This window comes from Stenella coeruleoalba (assembly GCF_951394435.1).
Source record: "Stenella coeruleoalba genome assembly, chromosome: X".
In the NCBI taxonomy this organism is placed as follows: domain Eukaryota; kingdom Metazoa; phylum Chordata; class Mammalia; order Artiodactyla; family Delphinidae; genus Stenella; species Stenella coeruleoalba.
This window is the reverse complement of record NC_137152.1, coordinates 100,170,035-100,182,345: the sequence shown is the minus strand read 5'-3', so window position 1 is coordinate 100,182,345 and position 12,311 is coordinate 100,170,035. Positions and strand designations below refer to the sequence as shown.

General features: G+C 34.6%; 1 protein-coding gene across 13 annotated transcripts in view; it reads left to right on the top strand.

The window, feature by feature from the left end:
- Positions 1-12,311, top strand: part of THOC2 (THO complex subunit 2) — a 103,562-nt gene that overhangs the window by 81,327 nt on the left and 9,924 nt on the right. For 5 of the 13 annotated variants that reach the window (XM_079909676.1, XM_079909672.1, XM_079909671.1 and 2 more), the window contains exons 25-36: positions 96-253; positions 1,201-1,329; positions 1,693-1,824; positions 1,912-2,096; positions 2,599-2,777; positions 3,023-3,125; positions 3,798-4,228; positions 4,429-4,487; positions 5,907-6,023; positions 10,967-11,104; positions 11,427-11,496; positions 11,579-11,736. In XM_079909676.1, the coding sequence (XP_079765802.1) occupies positions 96-253; positions 1,201-1,329; positions 1,693-1,824; positions 1,912-2,096; positions 2,599-2,777; positions 3,023-3,125; positions 3,798-4,228; positions 4,429-4,487; positions 5,907-6,023; positions 10,967-11,104; positions 11,427-11,496; positions 11,579-11,736 (1,859 nt within the window). Of the gene's footprint in view, positions 1-95; positions 254-1,200; positions 1,330-1,692; positions 1,825-1,911; positions 2,097-2,598; positions 2,778-3,022; positions 3,126-3,797; positions 4,229-4,428; positions 5,306-5,906; positions 6,024-10,966; positions 11,105-11,426; positions 11,497-11,578; positions 11,737-12,311 lie in introns of those variants that run through there. The other 8 variants (XM_079909670.1, XM_079909669.1, XM_079909674.1 and 5 more) reach the window with 6 other exon arrangements.

The following is a 12,311-nucleotide window of genomic DNA, read 5'->3' as shown; positions in this document are numbered from 1 at the left end:
ATTCTCTACACTAAAGTTTATGTTGTCATGTTTAGTGGCCTTGAGGCACTTGAGGAAGAAGTTTACCACTTAATATATTCTTCCCTTATTTTTAGAATCTACCAAAAATGAGACCATCACAAAATTTCTACAGCTGTGTATATTTCCTCGATGTATTTTTTCAGCAATTGATGCTGTTTACTGTGCTCGTTTTGTTGAATTGGTACATCAACAGAAAACTCCAAATTTTTCCACACTTCTTTGCTATGATCGAGTAAGTTCTTTTTATTGCAACCTTTAAAAAAAAGTCTCACACAAAGATAGCTAAACATTATATATAATCTATAGAGGTATTATTGTGTGTGTGGTTAAAAGCATGAACTCAAGAGCCAAGTGCCTGAACTTGAATCCTAGCTCTGCTACTTTCTGGCTATATGATCTTTGGCAAGTTTTTTTTAACCTCTCTGTGCCTCAGTTTTCTATCTGTAAAACGGGATAATAGTACCTGCTTCATAAGATTGTTATGAGGAATAAATGAGTCACTATACACAAAAGCACTTTGAGTAGTGCCTGATATATAATAAGCACCCCTAGTTAATCCATTAACTCAACATTTGGGTTTATATGTTTGTCATAATAGGCAGAACTCTCTTCTCCATTTTTAACCTTCACCCCCTCAAGAAGCAATGAAAAAGCTTACACTTTTGCACATATATAAAAGCAGGGATGCTTTTCAATGTGGTCACATTCACAGATTTTTGCATCTGGCTTTTTTCATAATAATAAGTTGCTGCATTTTGTGGTCTAAAAACATGACGTATGTTACAGCCTCTCAGCTGCCTATTTCTAGTTTCTATCAGCCTCGCCTCTGCTTACTGTCCCCTTAACCCCAGTAATATCTATGGCTAAGTCTTTGTTAAATAAGTTACGTTGTAATAATAATGATAGTTTTTTTCTTCCCTCATTGTAAATCCGCTTTCTTTATAAAAGTGGTTTTTTTTTGTTGTTGTTGTTGTTATTGTTGCTTTATGAATGTGCTATTTCCTCACAAAAACCAGAATCTTTAAAGGTCTCTGGAATTGTGAATATAAAAGGGGAAGATGCATTTTGACTAAACTTACCTGTTTAGTTTATTATGATTTGCTATTACATGATCTTTTAATATTTTGAACTAATTTTGACCTTGATTTGTTTTTATTTTTCACACATTGTTTTCTGTAGGTTTTCTCTGATATAATTTACACAGTCGCAAGCTGTACTGAAAATGAAGCTAGTCGATATGGGAGATTCCTTTGCTGCATGTTAGAGACTGTGACCAGGTGGCACAGTGATAGAGCCACATATGAAAAGGTATGACAAATACTCTTACATTTTACCCATTTACCATGTATATAATGACCGCTTCCAGTAAGCTCTGGGTTCAGTTTTAAAAGGGAAGCTGAGTTTAAGATTCAGTTGTACAACAATGTTTAAAATTTAAGCACAATTCATTCATTATTAAAAAACATGCTATATTTTTATCCTATCTCAAACTGACATTTCAAATTAATGTCATTGAATAAGGTGGATCTTTCTGTGAAAACTACCTGTCATTGAAAATACACATTATATTTTCACATGGAATCATTAATCTAGTCTACTTAAGTTTCAGCTTCTACTATTTTGGAGGACAGAATTTTTCTTTAAAAGTGACAGCCTATTTTTTGGCCTTAGGAATGTGGAAATTATCCAGGATTTCTTACTATATTGCGGGCAACTGGTTTTGATGGTGGAAATAAAGCTGATCAATTAGACTATGAAAATTTTCGACACGTTGTACATAAATGGCATTACAAACTAACCAAGGTAAGAAAAAATTGTATTTCTCAAAGGTGGTTTTTTCTCTTCATACTTATACTTTTTTAATAACAGATCTTAAAATGTTTGTTGTAGGCATCGGTACATTGCCTTGAAACAGGCGAATATACTCACATCAGGAATATCTTGATTGTGCTAACAAAAATACTTCCTTGGTACCCAAAAGTTTTGAATCTGGGTCAGGCTTTGGAAAGAAGAGTGCATAAAATCTGCCAAGAGGAAAAAGAGAAGAGGCCAGATCTATATGCATTGGCTATGGGGTAACACAATTATACTTTAATGTGATTTATGAGACTAGATTACAGAAGGATTCTGAAGACTTTAAAATGTCTTACAGTGTTGAAGTTTATCTTCTGCCTTACTTCAGGAGATTATGGGAGATTATGCGATCATGTTCCCACAGGCTGGTGAGAGTTGTCACTTCTGATTATCAGCTTCCGGTCTATACTGGATGATAGTTTCAAAAATCATATATAGTATATCCTGGTTTGGAGGAAATGTAATTTTATCATCAGTTGAGTTATCAAATCTTCAATAGTGGAAAAAAGGCATTTTAGTTGAAGGATTAGTTTACATTGAAATTTTTAAGAAAGCATCTAGGTTCTCTTATAAAGACATTCAGGAACTTACTGAAAATTAATATTTTTTATTCTCTGGAATCAAGTAGCAGAGTGAATAACTTGCTAATTTTATTCTTTTAAACCCCATGTTTGTGCCTTTTGACTTGTATTTGTATATTTAAACACTTTGTGCGACTTTCAGCTACTCTGGGCAGTTGAAAAGTAGAAAGTCATACATGATACCTGAAAATGAGTTTCATCACAAAGACCCCCCTCCGAGGAATGCAATTGCCAGTGTACAAAATGGGCCTGGCGGTGGGCCTTCTTCATCGTCAGTAGGAAGTGCATCTAAATCGGATGAAAGCAGTAATGAGGAGACTGGTATGCTTATTTGTAGAAATTTATAAGTAATACATTTTGTTTCAGCAAACTGAAATGTTTTGTATCACATGACAAGTAAAATGCTGGCTTAGTGTTACTTTTTTAATCCCTAAGTAGGAGTATGTAACTGTCAAGAAGTGATCAGCCCTTTGTTTCTTTCTATCTAGTCTCTAATCATTTTGCTGTGCAATTGTAGCTTATTTACATCTAGGGGCTTGTCAAATAAAACCTTACCTTTATTTCAGATAAATCAAGGGAGAGATCTCAGTGTGGTGTGAAAGCAGTTAATAAAGCTTCTAGTGCCACACCAAAAGGGAATTCAAGCAATGGAAATAGTGGCTCTAACAGGTAGGAACACTGTGCTGTATGTCAGAATTCTGAATTCTTACATGATTAAGCAACCTCATTAGACATGAATGACAGAGGGTGATAGATGAATACTATGGAAGTCATTTTTGTTGGACTGAGAAATTTTGTCTATACTGCTGTTTTGATGATGTGCTTACCATTCTCACGTTTTGTATAATGCTGAGACTGACTTTGTTTCCTCTGCTGGGATATGCAGGGGAATGTATGTGGTGAAGTTAAAAAAAAATTTTAGGATTGAGTGTTTGCTGTGTACAATCTGGGTAAGAATAATTAACATGAGAGAAGCCTACTAATTTAGACCAGTGGTCCATCCAGCCAAGTAATCCAGTTCCTGATGGTAGCACCCTTGGTTGGCTTATGGGATAGTTTTGGGTTGTTACTTTGTAATCCTCAAAGGTTATGAACATGTACAAAAAAAGGGCCTAACATCACTTTAATTATTCTTTTTTAATCCGCTATTTGTGAATTTGGTTATTATTTACTGGATAAAGAAGTACTTGCTTTTTACTTGTCTTAAAGTTGTCCTTTAGTTTTTAAAGGGCTACTCATAGTTCTAGAATTTTTGAAGTCAGTAAGAAACGCTTTATGATTTATAACATTGAATGTATTTTATGACCATTTGTCTTAAAATGTCATGTTTTTATTCTTAAGCAGCAAAGCTGTTAAAGAAAATGACAAAGAAAAAGGGAAAGAGAAAGAAAAAGAGAAAAAAGAAAAGACTCCAGCTACTACTCCAGAGGCCCGAGTACTTGGTGGTAAAGATGGTAAAGAAAAACCGAAGGAAGAACGGCCAAATAAAGATGAAAAAGCAAGAGAGACGAAGGAAAGAACACCTAAGTCTGACAAAGAGAAAGAAAAATTCAAGAAGGAAGAAAAAGTTAAAGATGAGAAATTCAAGACCACTGTCCCCAATGCAGAATCAAAGTCGACTCAAGAAAAGGAAAGAGAGAAGGAGCCATCCAGAGAAAGAGATATAGCAAAGGAAATGAAATTAAAGGAAAACGTTAAAGGAGAGAAAACACCAGTTTCTGGGTCCTTGAAGTCACCTGTTCCCCGATCAGATATTGCAGAGCCTGAAAGGGGCAAGTTTGATTTATATTTGTTTACCTTTGGTTGTTGTAATATAAAGTTGGTTCTTGTCTTGTTATTATGGCAAGTTATCTAGGGACTTTAGTAGGGGGAACTAATACTTGATAACCTTAGAAGTTGGTGATTTTTTTTTAAGTGTGTGGAAAAAAGTGGAAACATACCTTATTGTGACTATTTCTTTTCATCCCAACAGAACAAAAACGTCGCAAAATTGATACCTACCCTTCTCCATCACATTCCGCAACAGTAAAGGTTAGTATAGCCTGAGGAAGGCAGCGTCCATGTTAGGCTCACCTGTTTGGAATACGTGTCCTGACTTCCTTCAAGTCTTGTGCCAAGTATTCACTGGAGCCACTGGAGGTTTTATGTTGCATTAGAAAATGAATTTTTTACATATTGGTGGACTGATATTTTTTTCCTATTGAGTATTTTTCTTATAAAAATATTAAAACTTCAAGGACCTAGCACTAATTTTGTAGTGTTTCAAAGTGCAAGAGAAATTTTACCCAGAAGTGCCTCACTGCTTTACGCAGTCTTTTTTGGAGTGCAATGGTAGCTACAAGCAAATGAATCTTTTCAGCAGAATGAAGCCTATTTTTCGGCATAAATATTGAAGAATATATAGCACTGAAGACTTCCTGGATGATACAGGATAAACAAGATACCTCTGAATTCATCAAGCTTCTTGATGAGCATCATACCGATGTGTGCCTTCTAAGAAGGAGTCTTGAAAGGAGTTCCATTTTAAAGTCTCCTTGGTGATCAGTTCTCCTGTAGTTGTGTATATTCAGTGAGCATGCAGCTTCTGTTGTATCTTCCCTTGGAGGTTTGTTTATACCCATTGGGTTCCCAACAAGTTGAACCTTGCGTTACGATAAAAGCAGATGTGGCATCCAATTCTACCACCCAGCAAAGAGAAACCCCAGGCATTCAACTGCAGCACAAAATCGTGGGTGTAGCCTTCTTGAAGACTCAGGGTAGCCATTCCTTGCTCCATATTTAATTTTAATTCTAAACTCATCTAATTTCATGGAATCTTTGAATTTGCAGTACGTTGAACTTTTAAACCTGTAAGTTAACTAATTCTTCATCAAGAGCACTGTGGTTGAATACCATAATTGATTTCATTTTCTTTCTTTTTTTAAGTGCTTTTTTTTGTGGGAGGTATGAGATTCACTGTTAGAGGCACTTTGCAAAAAAAAAAAGTGATTACTCTTTTATAAATACATTTTGTTTTCTTGTTAATGTAATGCCACTGAGTTTTCTGGCTAGGATAAAATGTGTATATATTTATGGTGGAGTCACAAGTAAAGGAAAATTTGAAACCTCCCTATTAAAGAAAAACTATGAAAATATAAGGCAATATTGTTCTTCCACAGTGACCTCCACTATTTAAAACTTTTTGTGGAGAAAAAATGTTTTGCTTTCTTAAGCCTTTTACCATTATCTGTAGTTTAAATGCAGTGTTATGAAAAATGTGGCATTGACATTTATTTTAAAGTTCTGAGCAGAGAAAGATTTTTGTTTATTACAATGAGTACCTATAATTTAGTTTTTTTTAAACATTACAATTCCATTACATAGTTTTGCTTTTGTTTTTTACTGTTGATATTCATATAACAATGACATCACGAGATTTATCCTCACAAGAAGTAGCTGGTTTATTTCCAGGTTACAGCCATACTTCCCAAAGTTCCTCTGGGTTCTGAGAACTATGCCAGCTCACCTGTCATCTCCATTCATTTTCTACAGGACAGTCTCATCGAACTCAAGGAGTCTTCAGCAAAGGTTTGAGTCTTTTAAAATCATCATGCCTAAGTAAAACAAAGAAAAATTCTTTACTTCATTTATTGAGTAGGTACCCTCACCCTAGTAAATTCAGTAAGTTAGTGGAATAACCTTTAAAAATACCTATCACAAACTGAAACAATGGATGACAATGGTCCCTTTTAATGAAATTGTTATAAAATGTGTGTAATGTGGCAACCTTTCTATAATCTCTCCTTGCTGTTATGCATTATCCTTTTATGCTTCAAAATCTGAAAGTAAGTTTAAGATTTGAGGAAGGAGTTGTTGGTTTCTTTTGAGGAGTAGGCTTATTTAATTTCTCAAAACAAATCTGTCAGGCTGTTTTCTAACTTTTTTAGATAACCCAAAAGGCCAAAAAATATATCTGATGCATTCACATAACTGTTCTAAAAACTGAGCCCATCTTAACCCATAAAAATCTTTATATCGCCTCTGCTGAGCTACCTTTTTGGTAGTTGTAGCATATTATCAAGAAATATGGTTAATGTAAACTAATCATTCTCCTGGAGGGGAATACTCAACTTGATGGTTGTGTTTACATGTCAGTATTAATTCTTGCCTATTACTCTACTTTCTTGAGGATTCTGCTACTAAAAATCATGTGCAGTTTGTGTATCTTATTACAGAGTTCATTCATTTCATGGTTATAGTTGAATTGTCCAATGTTCATGTTATTTTGTCTTTATTATTATAAAATTTGTACCCTGTTTCACTTTGATTTTCTACTTTGCCTCCTCTTATAGCTGCTAAGTATGATTCCTTACTGGTGGACCAGTAAAAAATGATATTTTGAAACAAAGCCAGTTGACAGTACTAACTGCTTTTAGAACTGTTAGCTTTATAATGAAATGTCTGTGGCTTTTGGGCAAGTAAGCACTAATTTTTAACAGTTTAGATTAGCTGATGTGCCTGTGTCCTAAAATTATAGCATTGTTTTTAGAATATACTGTATTAATCAAAAGAGAATCAGTTGAACTGTGAATGCTTTCTTTTAAAGTAAAACTTTTTATTTGCTAAATTGAATATGTATTCCAGTATAGTAGGTTTTCATAACCAGAGTGGGATTGTGTATGTATGTCAGTCTTAACCATCAGTGGCTTGTGTGGACTATTTTAAATTCATGGGTTAACAATGTTACCTTGTGAATATTTATTTCCTGAAACATATTTTGAAGCAGTTGAAAACCTGCTGTTATAGCTAACTGGATTTTCTAAGCAATGATGAAGATTATGGTTCCTTACATTTGTGAAAGCCTTTTGAAAATAAAACATATGAGATAAACATATGTTATCTCATCTCATATTCATCACAGTGCTGTGAGGTAGGTAGGGCAGGTGGCAGTGTCTTTTTTAACAAATAAGAGACTAAAGTTCTTGATCTTTTCCCAGTGGCATATAACTTGTTAGTACCAAAACTTGGACTAAAATTAAGGTTCCTCAAGTGTTCCTACCACAATGAAAACAAAAATTCCAAAAAAAAATATGGTTCCTTGATTCTTAGCACCCATTTCAATAGTAGTTGAAAGGGTTCTTAACTTCTTTCGTGTGTTTGTCTTATTTTTTAAATTATAGTGATCCCCCCACCCCGCTTAAAAAAAAAGGATGGTGATTTTGTGGGCATTTAAAATTCAATGGATTTATTCCACATTCAACCAGAAAATTTTGAAAATGGCATATGAATACCCTTGTAAAAATTGCAACTCATACCACTTTTCAGATCCTTAGTGCTTAGTATGGTACCTGGCAATATGATTAGGTATTCAGTAAATATTCGAAATGAACTCTTACGCCTTTGGACTTGGTAAAGCATAGTAGTTGATGTTGATTTTTTGTGTGTCTAAGAAAGTTTAATAGCATATGAATGTCTTAGAAAAAAAATTTCACTGGACTTTGAGTGCTCTCTAAAATTAATGATCTATAATTTAAACTTTCTGTGGTAGCTTTTACTTTTTAGAGGATTTGAAAGGTATGTGTCTATTTTTTCAGGTTACTTTGTCATCATACATATAAAAATGTTTCCCTGCTCTAGTTTGACCTTTTAGTTATACTTTGCCCCTAGGATCCTCCTTTTTACTAAACTAGTTACTATTTTCACTTTGTAATACACATGGACTTGGCTTTTCAAGTGGGATTCTAGTTTAGTGTCCAAATCTTTTCTGTCAGTTCACCTTGCTCCTTTTTTTTTTTTGCGGTACGCGGGCCTCTCACTGTTGTGGCCTCTCCCGTTGCGGAGCACAGTCTCCGGACGCACAGGCCCAGCGGCCATGGCTCATGGGCCTAGCCGCTCTGCGGCATGTGGGATCTTCCCGGACTGGGGCACGAACCCGTCACCCCTGCATTGGCAGGCAGACTCCCAACCACTGCGCCACCAGAGAAGCCCAAAAGCATGCTCCTTTAAACCAAGCTTCTCTGTAGTTTCAGAGGGCAGCAATAACCACCTCAGTAAAATTCAGCTTTTAATTCTGTTCATCATCTTAAAACAAGGATTTACAACCAACCAAACCTGAACCTACATGTGAGGCCATCTTTATATATTGTATCCTTAAAAGGGTCAGTGTGGCAGTGGTCTCTTAAACAGAATTTGAAGATCAGTCAAATTGTTTTTTTGGATCTAATGATCTCAATGTCAAGGATAAAAGCCAGTAAAAAACAGGATCCAGTAGTATCAGGAATAAAAGTAAATTAAAAAAAACCCAAATCCAACAACGCTACATGCAGATCAGTTTAACAAATCATTAATTTTATTCATCAAACACGTATTGAGTACTCACTATGTGTACAAGACACTAGGAAGTGTGTAAAAGTAGAAAAAGCACATTAGCTCCCCTACTATCCTGTAAACTATGTTATGGACAAAAATAAATGACATGAAATTAATTGGGAATTCCTGCCACAAAAAAAAAAAGGTTAATATAAAATAAGAGTTCACTGGACAGTGATTTGTGGAGTTGAGGGAATGTTGAAGTGCTGATGGCTTTCGATCTGTCTTGGAAGGCAAAGTAGGAGTTTAAGAGATTAAGATAAAAATGAGCGACCGTTCTGGTGAAGAGAACTGCTGGGAAGCACAGGGTGTTAGGGAGCAGCGGTAGCCGCAGCCTAGAGTACATTGGGTCACTCCATAGTAGGGTAGAATTGTGCAAGGGTTGTGAAGAGCTTGGAATACCCAAGCTAAGGAATATGCATTTTATTCCGTACTCAATGAGAGACTGTATGTTTTTGTGGAAAAGAGTATTGTGATCAGAACTATTCTTAGAAGGGTAGAAAGAAGGAATAGAATTGGTACATTTCTAAACTAAGAATTTCTAGGATTCCCAATTCTCTGCAATACAGAATTCAAGTTAGGTACACTTAAAAACTTCATTCTTGTGGAGGGGTGTGTGTGTGTGTGTGTGTGTGTGTGTGTGTATGTATGTATGTGTGTACACGTGCTTATTTGTAATCACAAACAAAAAAAATTTTTTACTGGAAGAATTAAGCAATACTTCCCTAAGATAAGTCTTCTTTGAGTATTGTAATAACATATTACTTTCTTTGTCTTGTCAGTTTCATAAATAGTATTGACTTAAGATGTGAATAAACCTCACAATTAGAAAATATTAAAGTGTCATTTAGGGTATATACCCAGCAAGAGTACCTTTTGGACAAGCACTTTATGGTTGTTTCTCATTCTCTTGCTCTTTGTTATTAATAAACATTTTGTCTATTTCAGTTGATCATCAACTTTTAAACATTGAAATTTTAAAGAATCTACTTATGCATTGCTATGGCAGTATTTCTGAGCAAACTGAATTGAAAATATTTGGTGGTGTTAAAAAAACAAGTGTTAATTTAATTCTCAAACTGATGGCTGTCTTTTTTCATGTATTCCTTTGAATACCAAAGGATTTCTTTGTGTAAAAATATTTGACTTTTGACTCACTGTTCTTTTCATTCCCAAGTTATATCTAGAATTGTGTAGTTATGTAATGAGTTATATTCAGTATTCTGCTGCCTAACATTTTTAATGTCTTAAGTTAAACGTAAGCTTGTAGCACAGTTATAAATGCCGTAAGGTTAGGTGTCTTATTATTTCCTTAATATTTTGTTTTAGAATGGATTTCCATATTTACAACTTGCATAAGTAAGGTTACCTCTTAATTATTTAGAATTAGCATATCCTTGATCTTTGGCTGTTTTATTGTCTATGGGCCTTTCATTGGAGAAAGAATAGGTAAAAGAGAATATTGGTTTATCATTTTTCAGTCTGAGTTGTTTTATCAACCTTAACTGACAATATGGCTTTCTGAGCTATTTAGAACCAGTAAGACAAATTTTACAATCAGTTGTGATTATTTGACAGAAATTGGAGCGCTTTTAGAGGTAGTGAATATGCAGCCTTTATTATAACAGTATTTAGGATAATCTATGCATGGTATACACTGAGGCAGAAAAGACTTATTAGTAAAGTCAAGGCTAGGTTTTATTTTATACTTTTGCTCACTGTCATCAATTGCTTATCAGTGGATGGTAAAACTATTTTAAATTTCCATGATTGTGTAGAGGTTTGTATTTTTTTGTTTGTTTGCAGTAGAGAAAATTCAGTCACTATTTTTCACATATGGACTCTTGTAATAATGGTGGTTATGGGTCTTCACAATAGAGCTATATAAGGAACTGTAGCTTGTGAATTTACTAATAAAAATCTCAGTTGAGGCAGAAATGAACTGGTTGAGTTAAAAAAATGATAATTTTTATAAGGTCAAGAATTGAATTCTTTGCGTAATTTGTGCCATGCTCTTTTATTTTACCTCTCATAATCCAGACAGCTGACCAGTTTTGACTTTGGGTCTACTACCAAATGTCTTTCATTAAATAAACAATCAAGCAAATGATGCCAATACTGGAAAACTAATAATCTTTAGTAATATTGCCTTAATTTAACAGCTCTACATTAATCATACTCCTCCACCACTGTCCAAGAGTAAGGAGAGAGAAATGGACAAGAAAGATTTGGACAAGTCGAGGGAAAGATCCAGAGAAAGAGAAAAAAAAGATGAAAAGGACAGGAAAGACCGGAAAAGGGTTTGTAATTTTTTAAAAATTAGTTTGGAAAGCTCATTATCATGTACAGTAGTGTGTTTGTTGCCTTTTTTAAAGTACTAGTTTGTTGCATGACAGTCTATTATTTAGTGTTTTAACTGGTATTTTCACCGTAGTCAGTAATAAGGATCTTCAGCCTAATAATCTCTACCAGCTCTGCTTGTCTTTCATGTCATTTTACCAAGTATGTGAAAGCACCACAGATATTCTCCAATGCTAGTTACTAGCTATTCTCTTCTTGTATAAAAGTAATACTTTAAAACAAAAACTCTTGATCAATGTAGTTCACAATTCTTGGTTCTAGGATCACTCAAACAATGACCGAGAAGTGCCACCGGACTTAACCAAGAGGCGGAAAGAGGAAAATGGAACAAGTAGGTAGACTTATTAATACTTCCCAAGCAGTCATCAAACTGAATTGGAAAAGGCTTTCATGATTCTCTTTTATAATTTTAGTGGGGGTTTCAAAACACAAAAGTGAGAGTCCGTGTGAGTCTCCTTATCCAAATGAGAAAGACAAGGAAAAAAATAAGTCAAAATCGTCAGGCAAAGAAAAAGGCGGTGACTCATTTAAATCTGAAAAAATGGATAAAATCTCCTCTGGTGGCAAAAAGGTAAATTACAAGAACAAAAAGAACAATATACTTTTTCTTAGAAAATCACCCATTAGAAAATTTAGCAAATACTGAGGTTTTTTTGTAGTCAAGTAGTCTTTTGTTAATTATTTGGGGGCAGGAAGAGGAGGCTTTGGGGGAGGGCAGGTTATCTTGGAGAACTTGAGCCAGTTCAGTCCCAAATTACTGGGAGGGTGGAATTAGTTTACCTCTGAAATTCCCTTCCTCTCCATTCCACTCCCAGCTACTTCTTTTCATTGAGTTTCAGCCTTTCTTTTCGTGTTTTCTTTTTTCTCTGACAACAGTTCTTTTAGTTTCTCTTCATTCATGAGGTTAAAATATGGTCGCATGTATTCTCCCTGATCATCACACTGTTATAAAGTCTTTATTAATTCTGATTTTTAAACACATTTTTATAACATTTTTTCCTAATAAACTTATGTGTTCACAACTCATATTTGATTTTAAAATTAAGTATAGTGTGCATTCTCTTAGATACTAATGGATGATAGAATACATCTGATGCATCTGCCATAAAGTAAGCAAGCCATTACTAAAGTGTAAAGTGTTTACAA